This window comes from Dermacentor silvarum, unplaced genomic scaffold (genome assembly GCF_013339745.2).
Source record: "Dermacentor silvarum isolate Dsil-2018 unplaced genomic scaffold, BIME_Dsil_1.4 Seq249, whole genome shotgun sequence".
Classification (NCBI taxonomy): Eukaryota; Metazoa; Arthropoda; class Arachnida; order Ixodida; family Ixodidae; genus Dermacentor; species Dermacentor silvarum.
Genome location: NW_023605925.1, coordinates 5,709 through 27,362, shown reverse-complemented (window position 1 = coordinate 27,362; position 21,654 = coordinate 5,709). Strand labels below are relative to the sequence as shown.

The window sequence follows — 21,654 nt, the reverse complement described above, 5'->3', positions numbered from 1 at the left end:
TAAGCGAATGTGTCAAGCTTATGCAGCGGATAAAACTACTATTCCTACTCTTTATAGCTCTCTACTAATTTGCTATCGCAATTGATGCTTCGCCTTTCGGGTGAAACTGAGACTTTTTTTTAATTATTGCTTTGTCTGCTTCATGCGAAGATCCTGGGTACTTGGACACTAACCTTTCAACGTTCGTAAATTTAAACGGATGCAACGCTCCCAGTCGCACGCTTCGATTCTCGGATACGCGCGGCTGCTTGGTCTAGATGTTTTGCATACGTGCAGGGCTTGAAAATTGTTGTTTTGGTTATAGTGCGGTACCGCTTATACAGTGTAGAACGCTTATAATATAAGTCGCCGGAGACGCGAATATCTGCACTATAAGCGGTACCGCACTATAACCAGCGCAACAATTTTCAAGGCCCGCACACATGCAAAACGTGTGCACCGAGCCGCCACGCGTATGCGACAGTCAAGGAATGTGGCTAGAACGTTTCCACGTTTGCATTCAATTTACAGTCGAATCTCGTTAATTCGCAATAAATCGCGCGCGGCGCCTTTGACTGGCATTGCTCCGGCACCGCCATAGTGTAAAACCTTAGGAGAGACCCCTCAATGTCGCGCGCGAACAAAACAAAACAAAAAAAAGAAAGAAGAGAAAAACGCAGAAATGTCACCTTTTCTCAAATAGCAAGGTCGCCGATTCTGCGTTGCGCCGGAAGATGCGTGTACGTGCCGACGTCTCAGCCACGCTACCGTAGCCACGCGTAGAAAATGGCAGTGAACCCTTCTTTCTCCTTTATGCTTCCTCTACTTTCTAGTCACGTGTTGACCTTGCACGCTGCGGCTACGGTGCAGAGTGAAGCAGCGGCGCTGTCCCAGGCCGGCCAACGAAACTGCCCACGCCGGCAAACGCCCACTTCCCGATAACGGCAGAAAACGAAACTTTGGGGAGCTGGCGCTGGGCCGGCTGGAGCGGCGGCGCCTGCACGGCGGCGGCCGCGCATTGTGACAGTCGAAAGTGAGGGAGTTACGAGGGAGGGCGAGGGGAGCCACCAAAGCGGCGGAGTTGCCGAGGCGAAATCCGCTTCCCTGCCGCCGTCCTCCCTCACATTCCACGGTCTCCACGTGCTCCCTTCGCCGTGCCATGCCGGCGCCGCCCGCTCTTTGAAGTTTTGTTTACTGCCGTTATCGTGAAGCGGAGCGTTGGCCGGCGTTGGCAGTTTTGTGGCCTTCGCTCGCTATGTGCGCCGTGATATTTCACGACTCGCACTCAAGATTCTGGTTTCAGCCTCACTGGCTGTTCGTTCACACCACGTTCCCTTCTCCTCCACTTCGTCTCTCTTTCTTCCTCGAGTACTCCTTGGGGCGCCCGTTTGAGGGGAGCGTTCGCCGTCTCCGCTGACTTCCGTACTCCCAGGCAGTCACACTGTAACCGGTATTTCGTTTCCCGCAACTGCACTATAAGCGATACGTGTATACATGGAGTGCTATGGGAAAATTAACGGGAGTCTGAAAAGACCGCACTATATCTGGTCCCGCACTATAAGCGGTTACATTATAAGTGGTCTATACTGTAGTGCAGATATTCACGACTCCGGCGACGTACATTATAAGCGGTCTACACTGTATATAGGAACTTGTAGGTTGAGGACGCGCATACGAAAAAAACTATACTTTATTTCCTACGTTTCGGCTGGGGCCCGGCCTTCGTCTGGGAATACATGAAACTATAAGGCGCTGTGCTTAAATACCTACATGATATTGGGGGAGGCCCCAGGACACATTGTTGCTGTAAGGTACCCGTGTCGAATCAGCGTTGCACATGTCAAACATGATTAGGTTTGTACAGTTTCGCAGAGGAGCAAATGTAACCAACCATATACAGTAGCCGACCGATTTTCCGGACTTCGCGGGGACTGAAAAATAGTCCGAAAAATCGAGCAGTCCGAAAAACCGAACAGCCCAAAAAACTCGCCCCCTCCCCCTCCCCGAGAGAAAAAAATAGAGGCTTAGAGCGGCTTAAGAAAAATGACGCAGTTTCGCCCAAAAGGTGGAGCATCGATTGCGATAGCAAATTAACAGACAGTGATACGAAGTAAGGATGTTAATTTTATCGGCCGTTTAAAGTTGTAAATATGCGCTTACTAACTAAATAAATAAGCACGGTGTCACGCGCGCACAGGTTACATGAACACATCTCGCTCGATGACCGCGGGCAAATTGACCTTCGCGCTGTCTATTCGCTCGCTTCAACGCGAAAGCTGAGAGAAAAAAAAAAACAAAAACAAACAAAAAACAAAAAAACGGCGCATATGAAGCTAGTGGCACTCGGCGCACGCCCTTTGTACCCATCGCAGATCGCGGATGCACACTTCGGCCACATAGCAGATCGCTTTCAAGATACGGTGCCTGCGCGGCAGCTCCGTTGGCAGCAGCCCCACGAGCTGAATGCAACTCCCCACCGTCTCCGCCGCCTTCTCCCCGTGCCCCGTGAGCGAACGAAGTCCGCACGCGCCTCCGGTCGCCGGCGGATCCTCGCAAGCTTTCACCCGCACACAGCGTACGGCGCAACCGAAACTAAAAAAAAAAAAAGAAAACTCAAAAAGAACCCCGTATTCCGCTTAAGTGACATGACGTTAGTGCTGAGCTGACCCCCCCCCCCCCCCCCAAAAAAAAAAAAAAAGCAAGTCACGCTTTGTGGAACGTTTTGTCGGCCAAGGAAGAGTGGGCATGACCTCGGAGACGAGAGGATAGCGTGAGTGTACCAATCTTGAAGGCTATACAGGGGGGCACTGGAAGCCAAGCCCGGCCAAGCCAGCGGAAAATCCAACTAGGCGGCTTCCAAGATTGGGTAGCGTGGCTCGGAGCGAGCGATTTAGTCCGGAAAATCGAACATTGGCACCTAGATTCGTCCGAAACATCGGTCGCGAAAATGCATTAGCTCTATGGAATCCTGCCGGTACGTTTATGAAGTCCGGAATATCCAACAAGTCCGAATTTTTGGAGTCCGAAAAATCCGTCGGCTACTGTATACACATGAAGAACAGCGTTTACAAAAATATGACACATGCCTTTAAAAAAAAAAAGTAACGCCAAGGCGTGGTTGTAGGAACAGGTTTGTACAAGTTCGCAGAGCAGCCAATGTCACCTAGTATATACACAAGAAGATCAGGGTTTACAACAAGATGACACATCATTAAAATGAAAAAAAAAAAAAAGAAGCGGGGGAAAGACAAACAGCCTTGACAGGAGACAGCTTTTTGCTGTAGGGTACTTGCACTATCACGAATCATCACTCAAACATGCTGAGAATGCACCACGGGATGATTTCAACGACAGGTTCGTAGAGCAACACATGCAACAAAGGAAGGGTTTACAAAAGAGCTTAGCAAGAAAGGTGTGTACACAAGTTCCAACAAAAATGAGACAGCAATAAATCGTTAATATCGCTCATCCTAGGCTAAATATATATAGAATGACACATCAGCAACTAGAAAATAGTTTCGGACGAAGCTTGCGCATGTGTGTCGGGTGTACTAACAGCTATTCTGGCGACGTCGCATAAAAAATGCGACAATATGTGAACTGTTTCTTCTGAGGGCAATAGGAATATGAATCTCTATTTTGCAGACAAAAAGGGTAATGTGCCCGCGTTTTCGTTAATCCCAGAGGCCACGGCACGAAATTTATGGATTAGAAATCATTCTTGAACCTCCCTTTCGTGGTGCGACTTGAAACCAAATTCAAGTATGGTGGCCGTTAGCTTGTCAAAAGAGTGGCCCGGGATAGAGACATGCTTGGATAGTGGAAGATTCGGAAGGCTCACGGCATGCGATCTATGATTGTTAAAATGCAATCTGAAGCCTGTTTCCGTTTGTCCAATGTACTGTAGCTTGCATGTTGAGTATTCAAGTAAATAGATAACATTGGTTGTGTCGCAGTTGAAGTTACCTTTAATCTTGAGGCTAAAATTTGAAGCAGTGCTCGTAACACTCTGCGAAGTCGTCATGTGAACGCAAACCTTGCACCGTGACTTGTTGCATGGTTGACAGCCTATGTGAATAAGTTTTGTTATCTTGGAAGACGTAAGCATGTCGCATAAATTTTTTGATCGTCGGTAAACTGCGCGTTGAGGCTCCGGAAACATGTCTCTGAGGCGATTACTCTGCATGAGTATGTTATGTTTTTTAAGGATGACATTAAACTTTGGAAACGATGCAGAATGTGTCAAAACTAAATTTGTATGCCTTCGTTGCGCAACCCGCTTATCCCGTCTAAGAAGCGCACTGCGGTCCACTGTATCGGCTCGCTTAATCGCGTCATTCACAATTAGGAGTGGATACTTCTGCACTATCAGGGCATCGCAGAGTCTGTCGCAGTTGTTAATGAAATCAGAGCGTTTTGCTTGACTATAGGGTATACTGGTTTTGCAGTGTTTAACGTGGCTACTTTGAAACTAAAGGTACCAGTGAACGGTCATTAGCTTTCTTATGAAGTGCAGTGGTTAGTCTGTTGCCGAACAGGGATACTGTGATGTCCAGAAAACAGATAAGTGCGAGTATGATTGCGAAAACGAAATGGATGGATGAACCTTATTAAAGTCCGCAATGAAAGCCAGAAGTTCTGCCTCCCTGTGGTGCCGGATGAGAAAGGTGTCATCAATATAGCGTTTATAGTACCGTATTTTCTCGCATATAACTCCCACAAAAAATTGAAAAAAGTGCTTAATAAGTGGGGGGTGCGGGTTATCTGCGAATATTCGCGAAGGGAGGGGGTGGGGGTCGGCTTCACGGCAATGCGCGGCCTGCCGTGCAGCATCCCCATTGTCCGCATGCCTATCGACATCGACGTGTGTTAAGCCAATAAGAGGCCAACACAGGTTATTGCCTGATTCACATTCATAGTCTGGTTAGACGCTTTTCGGCATAGAGGAAGAAAAATGCTTTTCGGTATGAGTGTTCTGTGCTTTTCGCACGCTTTTAACATGAGTCAGGTGCCGTTTAGTGTACGCCCAGTTTGCACAGTTGGCCAGCCTTAGCTATCATGAATGTTTCTCGGCGGCAGTCTTTCACATTGAAAGAGAAACTGAAGATCATAGCCGCTGCTGAAGAAATCGGCAACAGAGCTGCTGCGAGATGGTTCCGAAGACGATTACGTCTTCGAGAGCGGCTATGAAGCCTCTGATGGCAGCAGTGAATTGGACGACAGCGCTGACAACGTTGCGGCGGTCGTTTTGAAATATATTTGTTTTGAAAACGAAATGATGGCTGCGCGTAGTTGTAACTTCCTTGTCCTCATTTTTCCGAATAAGCGTGCTGGTTGTACGTGAGGTTATTTTTTTCTTTTTCATGGAGTTCAAAGTTAGGAGTGCGGGTTATACGCAAGGGTGGGTTATATGCGCAAAAATACAGTAGTACGGCTTTAGTTCACGTGTTTAAAGATATTCATTTTCCAGTTGTCCCATAAATATATTAGCGTAATTGGGACGTCCCCTATTTTAGTCCCCATTGAAGTGCCACTCACTTGTACAAAGTTTACGCCGTCAAATTCAAAATTGTTAAGGTGCAAGATAAGCTTTAGCAAGGTGGCTAAAGTAGAGCTATCAACAGATTTGTCAAGAGATGAGTCATCGTAAGCGTTAATGACTGATCGGACACCATTGTCATAGGGAATGCAAGTATAAAAAGAGGCAACATCCAATGTAACCAGAAATGAGCCATAGGGGATGTCAAGGTCAATGATATCGGCTGAGAAGTGGGACATATCCTTTAGATAAGAAGAAAAAGTAGAAGGAATCCCATTAATTAGGCTATCGACATAGCTTGAAAGTGGCTCGGTGACAGTTCCAACGCCTGACACAATAGGGCGACCAGGGTTATTAGTCTTGTGTATCTTGGGTAGTAAATAAAACCTTCCTGGTACCGGACTGAGAGGCACTAACAAGTGCATTGCTTTGTTGGCGCGTTTACCATCCCTTATTAGGTCCCTGATGGTGTTGGAGACTTAAAATTGTCAGCTTGGTCGTCATCAAGCTGCTTGTAGAATGTGTCATCTGTTAATTGCCTGTGAGCCTCCTTGAAGTAGTCAGTCATGTTCATTACTACTATAGCTCCTCCTTTATCGGCGGGCTTTATAACAATGTCTGAGCGTTTCTGCAATCCTTCCATTGCTTTTCGTTCGGGGAGGGGAAGGGTAGGTTAGGGTGGGGACGGGTAGGGTTTTAAATGATGTGTCATCTTGTTGTAAACCCCGATTTTCTTGTGTATATGCTTGGTGAGTGACATTGGCTGCTCTGTGAACTTGGTTTACAAACCTGTTCCTACAACCATGCCTTGGCGTTATTTAAAAAAAAAAAAAATTTAAGGCGAGTGTCATCTCTTTGTAAACGCTGTTCTTCATGTATATATGGTTGGTTACATTTGCTCCTCTGCGAACCTGTACAAACCTGTTCTTACAACCATGCCGTGGCGTAAAAATTTTTTTCATTTTTTATTATTATTTATTTTTCTTCTTTTTGACATGTGCAATGCTGATTCGACACGAGTACCTTACAGCAACAATGTGTTGTGCCCCCCCCCTAATACCATGTAGGTATTTAATTAAGCGCAATGCCTTACCGTTTCATGTATTCCCTGACGAAGGCCGAACCTCGGCCGAAACGTGGGAAATAAAGTATCGTATTTGTTCGTATGTGCGTCCTCAACCTACAAGTTTCTGTTCAACTACAGGATCCCGGCATAACATCACTTCATATATATATATACATACATACACACACACACCAGGAAAAAGCGATTCTGGGTCCGGGTAAATATTCACAGCGAAGTAGACGCGCGCATGAAGCGGTTTATTATGAAGGCCGGACCCCGGCCGAAACGTCAATGAACCACTTCATACGCGCGTCTACTTTGCTGTGTGTATATATATAAAACTGGTGGTGAATTAACAAATGCCTCTGTAGTTTGTAGACAGTGGCTGTTCTTACAAACTGCTGTCATGTACTACTAACAGTCATGGAAATGTTGGCTTGGTAATTGTGTGATTAGTTTTTTCTGCCATGTACTGCTGCCAAATGCTAATTTTGTGAGACAGAATGCATGAAACATCTTGTTTGGTTTCAGGTGGCGTGCATTAACAGAAGAGGAGCTCAGTGGAGCGCTCCAAGACTGTGGCGACTTGAAGGATGAAGTAAGACACCCATGACTCACTTGCTGTTCTTCTGAGCCTGAGCTGGCATTGCGCTCTAATGGGATGACCACCATCACATAAAGTAAAGGCACTGGCAAGAGCACGAGTGACACTATTGGCTTTGTCTAAAGCAGCCTGCTGTGGTTTCATCGTAAACAGCTTTAAGTAGTTTCATGGGGTCTGTGTGTTGCTTTTGAACTAATCTACTATGCGTGGATAAATGGTAAACAACAAACATTGTCGGGACAGAAGTATGTAAAGGGCAGAAGTGCCACTGCAGCAAGCATTGGGACCAAAGAGCAGCTTGCATGCATAGGTGCTGTCAGTGATAGTACATGATCACGATTGAGCCCCATTGTCCCCTGTATTCTCAAGTTGTTGCAATTGAAAAGTCCCAACAAGCTGTTTGACCCCACCGCAGGAAACCTGCCTTGCAGTGCGCCCGTATCGCAGGGATTTAGCAGCAGTGTCTGCAGGAAAAGGAAAGGGAAGCATTCACTTTGTAGTGTTGCGCTAGAGAACAGGGAATGGCAGCAGTGTAGGAGCGACCCCTTTTTGGAGTGCTGCTTCGGTGGGCCACATTCCTCCCCTTTCTGCCCTTTCTTGTGTTGAGCTACAGAGGTCAAGCCTGCATTGCATCTAATGCTTGGTTGGTTCTGTGTACTGTGCAAGTACAGACATGCCACTGGCCAAACAGTGGCCATCAATGCAGCCCACAATTGCTCACTATGCAGAATTGGGCAACCGAAACATGGTTGCTATTGCAGTATGGCTGTTCAGACCACCATTCGCATTGGTTCCTTGTGGAAAAGATGTGCGACTTTGTTGCTGTCAGGCTGGCCAGGGACTCCTAAGCTTTCTTTCCTCCTGTCAGCATGTGCTTTGCAGCTTGGATACATCCTATCACAAAGAAGTGTTGGTCACTTGGCCATAGTCGGCAGTGGCCAGCTGACCTTTAGACCTTTGTGATTGGCTGTGCACTTTTTGTGTGCTGACTGATGTGCCCCCCCCCCCCCCCCCCCCCCCCCAGGTGGAGGACATGACTGACGAGGCATTTGAGGCTCGGCACCAGGTGTGTGAGGAGGAAGAGAAGCAGCGCTTTGCCGGCCTCCTGTCCAAGGCAGTGCTCAGTGGCGCTGGCAGCCAGGCACAGGTGCAACCAGCATCGGCGGGCCCCCAAGCTCCACCCCATCATGGGAATAATGGGACACCCTGCCACCGGCAGCCATACGACTCCATGGAGTGCTCCATGTCGCCACCACCTGCTGGCTTGCCCTGCTGGGCCCCGTGCGAGGTGGACCCCTACGAGCCACGTACTTTTCCGTTGGCCCACGAGGAGTATGAAGGAATGGTGGCAGACTCGCCACATTTGCTGCCTTCACCAGCTGCATCCCCGCCGCCTGCCCACAGGGATGGTTCTCCACCACCTCTAGAGGATGTACCTCTCGAGCCACCGGAGCCTCAGCCAAAACCAGAGCCAGAAGTTGAGCCAGACCCGGGTGGCTTGACCTTTGACCCCGATGCTTATTTGGTACCCAAGGAAGTGGCGCCTCCTGAACCTCCAATTTCACCAGCTGAGTGTTCGAGTGTTGCGTCTGTGCCGAATGACGATCCAGAGTGGACATCTGAGACAACAGAGAATTTAGTTCTCAAGCTGACCAAGAGATAATAGACCAAAGCGGCTTTTCTCATTTTCTGAGGGCATGGAAGGGGGGCTGTGTGTGGCGCAAGCGCTTTCCCCCTCTCGCTGCAGTGTGATGGGATGTCAGCAAAGTGCAAACGATTGCTGGACATGTGTGTGTACGTGTGCATGGGGGACTCTACAATGTATGGGGTCTGTGTGTGTGCGCGCGCGTGCCGAGATGAAAAGTGCAGTCCACACTTGTGGCTGTCAGATGAAGCCGAGTGAAATCGGTGACCTGCCACAGAAACTTTTTTTGCCTTGTTCATTCTTTTCTCTCTCTCTCTTTGTTTTTGTTGTAACTTTTCCTGTAGAGTGTGCGCGCGTGTGTATATTCCTGTACATATATAATATATATATATATACACACAGTCATGATGCTGTACCATAGACTTGATTGCCTGATTAGACACAAGACTTCTGCTTGCCTTTGGTCCAATTTCCAGCCTCAGTTAGGAAAAACAAAAGGTGAATGCATGTTTGTGACAGAATCTGATGAGCTGTACAAAGCTGGTCTCATGCACCAAGCATTGCCTAGGAGTGTGTGGTCATTTGTAAATCGGTAAATTAATAGTAGTTAGACAGAAGTCATCATTCGGGCTTACCTTGTAAGTAATGTAATATTTCACAATGTTGGCGTAGCGTTAACTTCTTTCCTCCTTTATTCTGTATCAATAGTTTGTAAAAATGTGGCATTTAAGACAAACGCCTGTGTTACCATTTCAACTAAATCTTTTTCAAGACATTTGTACATATGCTTGAAAGTCACATAATATTCAGAGGTCCAAGGTAAAGGGCACTCAGTGATTCATGTTATGCAGTGACCTTTTTTTCATCTAAACTATTCTGCAATATTAGGTGCAAGTTTTGCAAAGAGAATGGCAGGGAAGTTTGCATCATTTGTGGCATTGTAATCCACTATTCTTTTTGAGGTGGGTACATTCAGAAATCGTGGGTATTGTATCCGACTCAGTGGCTCTGCAGTAAATTTCTTTATTTGTGGGAAAGCCTTTGTAGCCAGATTTGTTCACTGCTATGCTAGTCACGTGTGGTGAAAGATGCTAGCTATCATTTCCTTTACACCTTGACACTGCGGCATGCTTTGTTTAAGGCTATATGTCATGTACTAAATTAGAATTTGGCATTTAATATTAAAGCAACATAAGTGTACCTCGTTATCTTACCTGAAGAGCTTATCAAAATCAGGTGATCTTCGATCAGGCTACGACCCACTGAAGACCATTGGCATCCTCACGAGCCCATTTATGTTCCGTATTTATATGCAATAAATGCAGAACTGATACAGAATTTCATACAGAATTTAAATTACCTTATGAGTAATGTGGTAAATATATGAGTAACTATCAGAATGCTTATGGAACCTTGTCATTAAGGAAGCTTAAATGAAATCATGGCAGTGTGTTTTCTCAATCCTTGTCTGAAAATATATCATTTGGCTTCTCTTGTGCATTTCTAATATGCCCCTCAGGTAGTTAAACAGCAAAAGTTGTGTCAAGGTGAAACACGTGTACATAGAACGGTAGGCATCCAAGGAAAGGAGGAGCTAAGTGTTAGGATTGTGTACATTACTGTTCCTCATCGATTACAGATTTTTCCCTCATTATGACTTTTCCTTCACTCCCTTTTTTAAAATTTGTTTTCTGTTCTTCCACGTTGGAGAGCGTACAGTTATTGGCTGATATTCAGCAGTGACATTTAGAGTTTTTCTAAATTGGTCAATGAAAAAAAAAAAAGTTGCGCCACATTTTACAGCGTCGTAGCTAGTTGAACTCTTGCCTGGCCCTTGTATCCCTTGTCAAAGATTGCCGTTTGCAATCCAATCATCTTTGAAAAAAAGTCATGCCTTGTGGTTTTAAAAAAGTCATGCCTTGTGGTTTTGTGAAGAACAACGCTGTTGGCCCGATGATTACAGTTGTAGTTAAGCAAGTCTCGTGTGCTGTTCATTTGGCAAGTAAAAAACAAAGCAAATGAATTGTATGAGTTGGGTGTTGTTTGCATGTAAAGGCTGATCAAACGAAACATTCCATTTATGTTGTGGCCGAGACTAATATCTGGCTGCTACCATTGTAGAAAGTGCCTGTGGTGCAAGCATTGCAATATGAAACCCAACCACAATTTTTTTTTTTCTGGGGAGTACAAGTAATTGGTGCATCATGATATTCTTCAACCATTGTGGGCGACTGCAAGTAGCATTTTCTTTCATCTTAAATTCAATACAATTATCTTTTCATTAAGAGTGGAACATTCTTGGCCGATAATTGAATACGAGAGTACTTTATGGGGGATGAAGTTAGCATTAATCAGCGCTGTGCATTCCTGTGGCACCATCTGTTAGATGGAAATCAACATGTTTCTACTTTGATGCTGTTCCATTAGGCCCAGCAGTTTCAAAACAAACGACCAATTAGAATAATAATGACAACACAACTCTTGCAGTTGTCCTCACCATGAGATGAAGCTAAGCAATGGCTGATTTTATCATTTATTTCTTGCCGTCGTGAGGGGGAGCGGATAACATGGGTGAATTAGGATTTACGTCGGCAGCCTGGGCACTGCCATGTTGTGTAATCAAGGTAGCCGAAGGGAATTGTGAGCACTTGCAGTAACCTTGCCTCCGCGAATGCACAGTTGTGGCACTGCGTATCGGTAACTTTTAAGATGGTAACACTATGCTAAATCTTGTTTCGCTGAGCAGTAGAAGTAGCAGTGTGTTTCTCTGTCCATGTATAATTCACGACGAAAGGCACTTCTACCTTCGAAAGGGATGAGAGCCAAGCAGGTATTACTAGAGTCCTTCTATTATTCTCGCATACAGGATTGTGTGTCCTGGCATGTAATCTTTCCATCGGGATTCTTACGGAGGTCCCAGGGGTGATACCATCAATGACCCCTGTTCCCAAGTTGTCAGGCCGCAATGGTGGCAAAACGGTTGAGTACTGGGTTCAAATACCAGTAGCCACTGCGTTTCTAAAAGTTGGATTTCCCCTGGCCTGATGCTTGGCTTCTTGTAGAGGTTCTCATATCGAAAGGGGCCCCATACAGGCTGGGGAAAAAAAAAGCATGGTCTTGTGCAGCAATTTCCCAACAGGTGAATCTCCTCCTTAAGCATTGAGGCCCCATGAAAATGACCAAACACCAGGCTGGGGAGCGGGCTTGTACCTACCGGTAGGTACCATAACTAGGTTTGTGTGGTTTTTTGTTTTTCTTGGTTCTTGTACAGCAGGCATAGTGGTCTGTATGAAACTCTCCCAAGCAACCCACCCCTAGCAAGCCGGACGCCTGGCCGGGAGGGTGCTTGTACCTGTCTTGCAAACCATGTGCGTCCAACCCACTTTTTTTAAGACAGTCTTGGCTGACTTCAGACGGATTTAGTCTATCTGAGTATTTTGTAATCACTTCTACAAAAAAATGTAGCATATCTAACGAGTTGGAATCAATATACAGCAAAGCTTTGTCCGAGTGCATGAGCACAAGTAAACGCACGCACACAAAAAAAAAAAGTGCGGGCGCACATTAATTATACCGAGTCTTTTGTTAAGCGGAGTTGCTGACTACTAGCGAGTATGACGGATGCCTTGAACACATCATGGTTTCAGAAGAAGCATGCGCATACGTTCCATTCTGTCGAACGTATGCTCCATTTGTACGTTCCATTCTATGGAACGTGTACGCATGCATACATGTATGTGCATGTATGGAACGTATTCTATGTGCAGCGGCGGATTCATGAAGGCGAGCTTTTTGGTTCTTGTTTTCTTTTCCCCCGCATGGGCTGGATGATGATGACGATTTAATAGCATCCCCTTTGCAACGGGGCAGAGACAGTCACCTAGCCTGCTTGACTTCATCAGGCATGTTTTTTATCTAGCATTTTTGTATACATCTCCTTAATCTTTTTTTTTTTTTTCCCTTCAATTTCTACCTTGTACCGTTACCTATGACTAAGAAATCAGGTCGTATAAATCTCTTCCCTGCTTGTTTTTTTCCACCAATACTCTTAAACATCTATTCCTTATCTCGACTGCTGACCGGTTGACGCTTCCATCCACTTTAACCCAAGCGCTTCTAGAAGGTGTACATTACCTACGGTTGTCACTGGAGGAATCACCTTGCATTCCATTAGGATATGCTGAGTCGTCTCCGGATTTTTCTGAAGCATACACATGCCTCATCTTGGTCCGAATATTTGCTCCAGTATGTTTTTGTCTTTAGGCAACCGGCTCGAGCCTCAAATAGCAAGGCACTGCAAGTTATGTTATCGTACAGACAGGCTTTCCCTTCTAATTTCTTTCTTCTCATCCTTGTAAATCTCCATGGTCCATTTTGTTTCCATTCTTTGCTTCCAATTCATTGTCTCTTGTTTCTCTCACTTTCTTATGACTCCTGGGGGGTATTCTGTAAGAATCCACCTAGTGGACTGTCCGCTTCGGCTGTCGCGATTGGTTCCAGCACCTTGAGCGCGAAGGGGCCAGCCAGTCTCCTTCGCGCTTGTTCACTAGGTGGATTCTTACAGAATAGCCCTCCTGGTTGTACATTTACAGTTTCAATTACCCTTTACTGGGTTGCCAACTTTCTTGACCTCTTCCTTCATTCTGTGTCTACGCTTTTCATGTACAGATACTTGTGCACTTTAGCCGCCCATTTATTTTCATCCATGTTCCCGAATCTTTCTTCAACACTAATTTTTCTCTGTACTTCTCTGATTTCAAAGAGGCCCAACCCATGTCTCCTTGCAAAACCTCATTTGTGGTTTTACCGTGGGCTCCCAAAGCCAACCAGCCTGCCGATTTTTGGTTAACTTCCAACCCCGACTAGATATCCGATTTTAAGCATAGAATGGCATTTTCAAGCGTTAGCACTGGCACCATTACTCCTTTCCAGATTCCATGCACCACATCATACTTCTTGTGGCCCCACACTGTTCAGAGTTTTATTATTGCTGCATTCTGCTTCCCCTTTATTTTCAGATTATCTCGGTGGGTGGTTGAGTAAGTCTTTCATTCGTTTATGAATACGCCGAGGTACTTATATTGCTTGACTATGGGTATATGGCTTGCTGTTGAATTGACACCACGTAATTACTCGTCTCTTCATTAAAGATCATAATTCCCGATTTCTCTGTGCTAGACGTAAGGCCTAGATTTGTCGCTGCATTCCCACAGACATTCGCAAGTTTCTGTAAATTTTTTTTATTGTCCGCTAGTAGCACAATGTCGTCTGCGTACATCCGTCTCGGCACCTTCTGTGGCACCATTTGTCCATTACGCATGTAAGATAAATCAAACCCTTTGTCGATTCGGGTCAGTTGTGTCTTTCCTTTGCTCCTGAGGCATAAGCCTACACCTCATTCGCTGTTTTTCAGTAGTCTTTCTATGCCCTTAACATAAAGCATGAGACAGAGGACATTCTTGTTTCAGTCCTTGCTGAATTCCCACCACTTGATTACCTTTTCGCCCTTCCCATACAACTTGTACTCGGTTGTCTCTATGTATCTCCACGAAATGGTCATCTATGCCTTTGTGCTTAAAAATATCCCATAACAATTCACTGTCTACGTTGTGATCATCATCAACCTATATGTATGTGCACTGCAGGACGAAGGCTGCTCCCTGCGATCTCCAATTACCCCTGTCTTGCGGTAGCTGATTACAACTTGCACCTGCAAATTCCCTAACTTCACATCACCTAGTTTTCTGCCGTCCTTGACTGCGTTTCCCTTATCTTGGTATCTATTCTGTAACTCTTAATGGTCCACCGGTTATCCATCCGACAAATTACATGGCCTGCCCAGCTCCATTTTTTTGCTCTTAATGTCAATTAGAATATTGGCTATCCCCGTTTGCTCTCTGATCCACACCGCACTCTTCCTGTCTCTTAACGCTAGGCCTAACATGTTTCGTTCCATTGCTCTTTGTACGGTCCTTGTTCTCAAGCTTCTTTGTTAACCTCAGAGTTTCTGCCCCATATGTTAGCACAGGTAGAATGCAATGATTGTACACTTTTCTTTTCAACAATAGTGGTAAGCTCCCAGTCAGGATTTGGTAATGCCTGCCGTATGCACTCCAACCCAATTTTATTCTGTAAAGTTCCTTCTCATGATCAGGGTCCCATGTGAGTAATTGACCTAGAGAAACATACTCCTTTGTAGACTCTAGAGGCTGTCTGGCGATCCCGAATTCTTGCTCCCTTGCCAGGTTATTGAACATTGTTTGTCTTCTGCATATTAATCTTCGACATCACTCTTACATTTTTTCAGTTAAGGTCCTCAATCATTTGTTGTAATTCGTCCCCATTGTTGCTAAATAAGACAATGTCATCTGCAAACCAAAGGTTGCCGAGATATTTTCCGTTGATCCTCACTCACTCCTAAGCCTTCCTACTCTAAGAGCTTGAATACTTCTTCTAAGCATGCAGTGAATAGCATTGGAGGGATTGTGTCTCCTTGCCTGACCCCTTTCTTGATAGGTAACTTTCTACTTTTCTTGTGGAGAACCAAGCTAGCTGTGGAATCCTTGTAGATGTTTGCCAATATATTCACATATGCCTCCTGTACTCCTTGATTACGCAATGTCTCTATGACTGCTGGTATCTCTACTGAATCAAATGCCTTTTCATAATCTATGAAAGCCATATAGAGAGGTTGATTGTACTCTGCAGATTTCTCAATTATCTGATTGATGACATGGATATGATCCATCGTAGAAAACCCCTTCCTGAAGCCAGCCTGTTCTCTTGGTTGACTGAAGTCAAGTGTTGTCCTGATTCTATTGGAAATTATCTTGGTGAATATTTTATATAGTACTGAAAGCATTGATCAAGCTAATGGCCTAAAATTTTTCAGTTCTCTAATGTATCCCTTCTTATAGATTAGTGTAATGTTGTCAATATTCTTCCAGTTCTCTGGTATACTTGAAGTCGTGAGCCATTGGGTATAAAGGGCCTCAAGCTTTTCAAGCATATCTCCTCTGTCTTTTATTAAGTCGACTGTTATTCCATCTTCTCCAGCAGCTTTTCACCGGGTCATGTCTTGCAAGGCCCTTCTAACTTCATGACTATGATCTTCATCAGCCTATATTTATGTCCACTGCAGGATGAAGGCCTCTCCCTGCGATCTCCAATGCGCAATGTCTTGTGCACAATGCACAAGCACAATGTCTTGTGCTAGCTGATTCCAACTTGCGCCTGCAAATTTCCTTACTTCATCAAACCACCTAGTTTTCTGCCATACACCACTGTTTCCCTTCTCTTGGCACCCATTATGTAACTCTAATGGACCACCGGTTGTCCATCCTACGCATTACATGGCCTGCCCAGCTCCATTTTTTCCGCTTAATGTCAACTAGAATATCGGATATCCCTGTTTGCTCTCTGATCCACACCGCTGTCTTCCCGTCTCTTAACATTAGGCCTAACATTTTTCGTTCCATCGCTCTTTGTGCGGTCCTTAACTTCAGGGGCGTAGCCGGAAATTTTTTTCGGGGGGGGGGGGGGGGGTCACCGGCCCGACCGGGGGGGGGGGGGGGCAGGCTTCTGCTTTCCTCTAGGTCACGTGATCGATAATAAATGTCGGTAGGTTAAGCACACTCTATACATGTATATCAAAGACATGGGACTCTCCCCCCCCCCCCCCCCCCCCCCCCCTCGCGTGTGCGTGTGCTTGTGAAGAAATTAAGTAAAAAGTAAAGTAAGCTCAGTAAATACAGTAAGTACGACAGGTACAGTGGGCGTTTGGAGCAACGGTCTCTCATCGCGCCACTGAATGGAGCAGTCTTCGAAAACGCATCATTGAGACGACCCGTGCGATCGGAGAAGACATCATTAATTGTTAATTTCCGTTAAGCGTAGATGGCGTCGTCCTCGTCGGGGTGAAGTGCGTTTCACAAGTCAAGGACGGCTATACGCGTCAAAATGCACGTGTGACCAGGCCATACCTACTCCCATAGCAATAGCTTGTTCGCTGCGTCTTTGCGCTAGAAAACTTAAATACGCGCAAAAACGCGTAAGGTGGGTTTTTTTTTTTTTTTTTTTTTTTTTTCGAAGCTTTCGTCGCCCTGCTCCCTCATACGAGAGGGTTGCATTTCCTGCGGCAAGTGCATGGGCCGCTGTGTCTTCCGCTGTGTGTGAGCGTGCAGCCGTCATTTGCCTTTACGTCAACAGATTCAGAATTGTACAGAATATTTCACCGCACAGCATAGATATGGCATGTGTACGCATTTTAAGTAGTGCGTGCAACTTATTTCTGCTTCACTTACGCCGGTGCAAACAGGAAGCGGCTTTGTACCTCACAGAATCTCGACTGATTGGTGTACTAGTGATGCAGGAATGAACTCCGGTATTGTTCAGTACATAGTGCACATAATCAATTTCTCAGGACGCGTGAACTCCGACGAGAACTGTCAGCGCCTGCAACAAGAGTTTACTTACGCTGTACTGCGCACAACAGTAATTCATGCTTGTCGGCTGTCTGTTTCGTGCATTCTATTGCGAGTCGCTGGAATTTCACTGCTGTCATCAACCCCTACGTGTGTACATCGCTGGTTTGGGATTCCACAACTGAAACAGCAACTACCAGCCTTCCGTAATTGCTGGTTTGTGATTCAACAACACAACAGTAATTACCAGCCTTCCGTAGGGGCGCAATCGCAAACAAGAGACGTTTCTCGCGCAGACTAAGCCTACGTTCACACTTGGGAAGCGGCAAGCGGGCGGAAAGGCCAAAGCGGCCGGAAATTTTTTTCCGCGCCTGTCCAAGTTGTTCACATTTGTTTTGCTGCCGCCGCGGCCGCCGCTACCGTTTTCGTCCAGATCCATCTCGTCTGCGTACGTTTGTCGGCGTGGTGGCGCTCATTATCGCATTATGTCAAGCGGTATGTTCATTCTTTGACCCACGTACCGTCATCAAAAGTGATCATTTTACGCAACTTCGCGTGTCATCTGCGACCTTCGGTAAATTCCTCGTTGACGTTCCGTAATTCTCCGCACACGGGCGCGGTAGCGCTGAGTCATAGGTTGGTGCCTAGGCGTGAGAATATTTCTTTAATAGCTTTTATTTACAAGTTGTAATAACATTTCATCATTTCGTATTGTCGGCACCTCCAGGACACCAAAGGGGCAACGGGAACACCACAGCTAAAACCCGGGCTGGCCCTTGTGTTGGGGCTCGCCAAAGCCTGCGCGTCCTACGTGAGACCTACGCTCCCAATCTATCGTCGCGACGAGAAAAGCACCCCGCGACTTCTGCAACATACCGTACACGTGCGAGGAGAATTATGGAGCGCCAACGAGGAATCTGCCTAACTATTGTCTTCCATGGAAGTGGAAGAAGAAATGGCTTTTATACTTCTACCTACTTGTTTTCTAGAAATGGACAATGAATAAACGGAAGACGCGGACACCTCGGAAACGGCGGTGGTGGGTTCGCCTGGCTTTGCAAAAGCGCGAGAAGTTGGGTCACGCCAAGGCTTCGTTGCCGCACCTCCGGTCGCGCGACGTTGAATACTATCGCGAATATTGCTGACAGTACGTTTTAGTGCCACTCTTGTCGTAGAGCAAGGGCTGGTTCTTGATCGCGTCGATCAGCATTACAGCCTACACTTCTGGTGCCATGTTCAATTTTACGACCGGTTGTTTACATGCTAGTGTAGCTTGCAGTGAAGCAGAACGACTTTCCGCCGCGTTTCCGCTTCGCCATGGCGAAAAAATCGGCCCGAGACTGATTTGGATCACAGCCTGTTTTTCTGCCTTTTTTGCCGCCTAGGCGGGCGGATTTTTGCAAGATTTTGCCGCTTCCTACAGCTTCGAGACCAAGTGTGAACGTAGCCTAAGATCTTGCGCGTGCGCGGTCTAACCGGCACCTGAAGGGAAGCGGCGGAAATGTATACCGGACATTTCGACCACCTGGGGTCTTTAACGTGCACCTAAATCTAAGTAAACGGGCCTCGAGCGTTTTCGCCATCATCTAAAATGCGGCTGCCGCATTTGTTGCTTCATTTGTTGCACATTTGTTGCTTCAGATTGCGGCCGCCACATTCTCGCCCAAAACTTCACAGAGTGTCAAAGCCTTGACCAGCACCGTGACAGTTTTTTTTCCATATGCAGACATGATTCGCTGTAAATTACCAACCAAACGGAAACGCCCAGGAATGAAATTGTGATAGTAGCACCGGTTTCATGAATTATGTCAGCGCGAAGCGACGAAAACAAAGGGCGGGTAAGGGGGGGGGGTGCGGAAAAAATTTCGGGGGGGGGGGGGTTGAACCCCCAACCCCCCCCCCCCCCCCCTGGCTACGCCACTGGGAAAGGTGACAATATAGGTGGTTAGCCACAGTTGCACTTCCTCCAGTGAAAGCAGGACGATGGGCTGCTTTTACAATTTGCCAGGCGGGCTATCGGCATCGCAATCACTTCTCAGCGTTGCTGGAGGAGGGACTCTTATTTTTTTGGAGGCTGCTCAGATCGAAAAATTCTGCTTACAAAATATCCACGCACTTTTGGAAGTAACTGCTGCAGGTGTAAACACTACCGAGGGTGAGCTTTTCGTTGCGCCATAAAAAACTGGGTCCATAAATATCGGTTGTCAGTCCCTTTAACTTGCTTTAACTTTACGCATGTAGAAGGTATTCTCGAGCGACCATTTTCGGAGGTACCTTCCCTTTCGCGACATTTCTCGTGACTAGCGCTGGACTGCGTTGGCGCCTACGAGCGACAGCGCTCCTCGCATGCCACAAACGCAGGCAGGCTGCAGCTACAAACACTACAATGGCGGCAGCTACAAACACTAACATACACGAACCCCGTCAACATCAACCACATATACCCCGAATTATACACAATCAATCTATGCCAGTATTGTAACACCAGAGCCACACTAGATCACATCGGCATGTCCAGCATTAATCAGCAATACTGGGGTCGCGGCCTCCAATGAGGGCCTTCGGGCGCGTTGGCGGACTGCGCTGCTCAGTTCAGGCAACTCTGGGCTATCCAGCAGGCCGAGGAAGCTGCCTCGAGACACGTCTCTCCGCTGGCTCTTAGGCGGGAATCCAGCCCAGCAATCTGGTAAGTGGTTCTTGAGGGAAAGGGAAAGGTTGGCGCTATCTTCTGCAGCCCTTGAGGGAGCACGGCTCAGCTCCAACGGGGAGGGGTAAGTGGGAGCGAAAGAAGGGATAGAGTGGAGACGCCATGGCTGGGCGAAGCAAAACCGGCAGGCATAGGCGGCACGTATCAGGCCGAGATGGAAGGCCTTGGTGTGCTGCAGAGTCTGCAGGGGTGTTGTGCCAGGCCGGTCAGGCCCGGGGTGGAGTGGGAGGCCGTGAGGCCTTCCCGCTTGTAGAAATGTCCTTAGAGGCGTGCGGAGAGCCCTGACGAGTCAAGGAACTCCACGACGCCTCGAAGTGCAGAAAGGTGGTGTCGGCCGGGGAAGAGGAGATCTTCCTCCTTGCCACAGGGGAGGCCCAGGCGGCGGTCCCAGCAATCTGCCGGAAATCAATAAAGTTCTCTCTCTCTCTCTCTTAAGATGTTTCGACTTTCTGCTGCAGCTAATTTGGGCATGCGAAATGCTACATTTTCTTGAACACAGCCGCAACACTCACACTAGCAAACTTTGCAAGTTACTTACAAATATTTCTTGAATGTAGGACCATCAAAAAGCGCATAATCCAAATTTATAACCTGTCCGCAAGCAACGAAAGCCTTTTAGTTCAAAACGCCTCCAGCACGCATTAAAAAAGGAAACAACACAATATTTTAGGTCAAGTTTTGCAATAACGCGTTCTTGGCAGTGTGCTCCGTCTTTTAACAGTCTAGTGCGTGACCAATGGCGGCGCTGCGAACGGCGTTCCGGTAGGGAGCCTACATGCAACGCCGTTTTAAAACGGCGTTGCATGTAGGCTCTTCACGTTCCGGTGACGTCAGCTGAGGTACTCGCCTTTGTCGTCTGCTACGCTCCGGCTAAATAGCTAGCTTTATCTCCATGCGCTTGCCCGCACTCTGACTGAGTGCTCGCTTAACACGGCGTTCTCCAATTACGATCTTATTTTTTTTTTTTAGTGTTAGGCTCATAGATGACCGCATTAGGAGGGCAACAAACGTCATCATATATTTAATGTAACCACCCAATCTAGTAGCACAGTGGCTATGCGGTTGAATTGCCAATCTTGAAATCGATGATCCGACCCGCAGTGGCTTTTTTTTTCTTCTCTTTCTTTCTGGGGTTTTACGTGCCAAAACCAGTTATGATTATGAGGCACGCCGTAGTGGAGGGCTCCGGATTAATTTTGACCACCTGGGGTTCTTTAACGTGCACTACAACGCAAGCACACGGGCGTTTTTGCATTTCGCCTCCATCGAAATGCGGCCGCCGCGGCCGGGATTCGATCCCACGATCTCGAGATCAGCAGCGCAACGCCTTAGCTGACCGAGCTACCACGGCGGGTAACCCTCAGTGGCAGCGGCCGCATTTAGATACGTGCGAAATGCAAGAAGGCTCGTGTATAGTTAGATTTATTTTCACGTCAAATAGCCCCCCGTGGTCAAAATTAATCCCGAGTCCTCCACTACGGTGTGCCTGATAATCCCATGGTGGTTCTGGCAATTGAAATCCCCAAATTTAGTTTATTTATTTAAAAAAATGTCGCAGTTTCGCCCGAAAGGCGGAACATCGATTGCGATAGCAAATCAGTAGAGAGCTATTCGGAGTAGGGATAGTAGTTTTATCGGCTGCATAAACTTAAACCACGGCCACTCGATGAAAAACACACGGTGCGGCCTGC

General features: G+C 46.7%; 1 protein-coding gene across 1 annotated transcript in view; it reads left to right on the top strand.

The window, feature by feature from the left end:
* The window catches only part of LOC119434804 (KAT8 regulatory NSL complex subunit 1), a 37,908-nt gene extending 27,052 nt beyond the window's left edge, over positions 1-10,856 (top strand). The window contains exons 6-7 of the mRNA XM_037701861.2: positions 7,116-7,182; positions 8,213-10,856. Coding sequence (XP_037557789.1) covers positions 7,116-7,182; positions 8,213-8,851 — 706 coding nt within the window. The 3' untranslated portion in view covers positions 8,852-10,856. The remainder of the gene's footprint in view (positions 1-7,115; positions 7,183-8,212) is intronic.
* Positions 10,857-21,654: the final 10,798 nt, after the last annotated feature.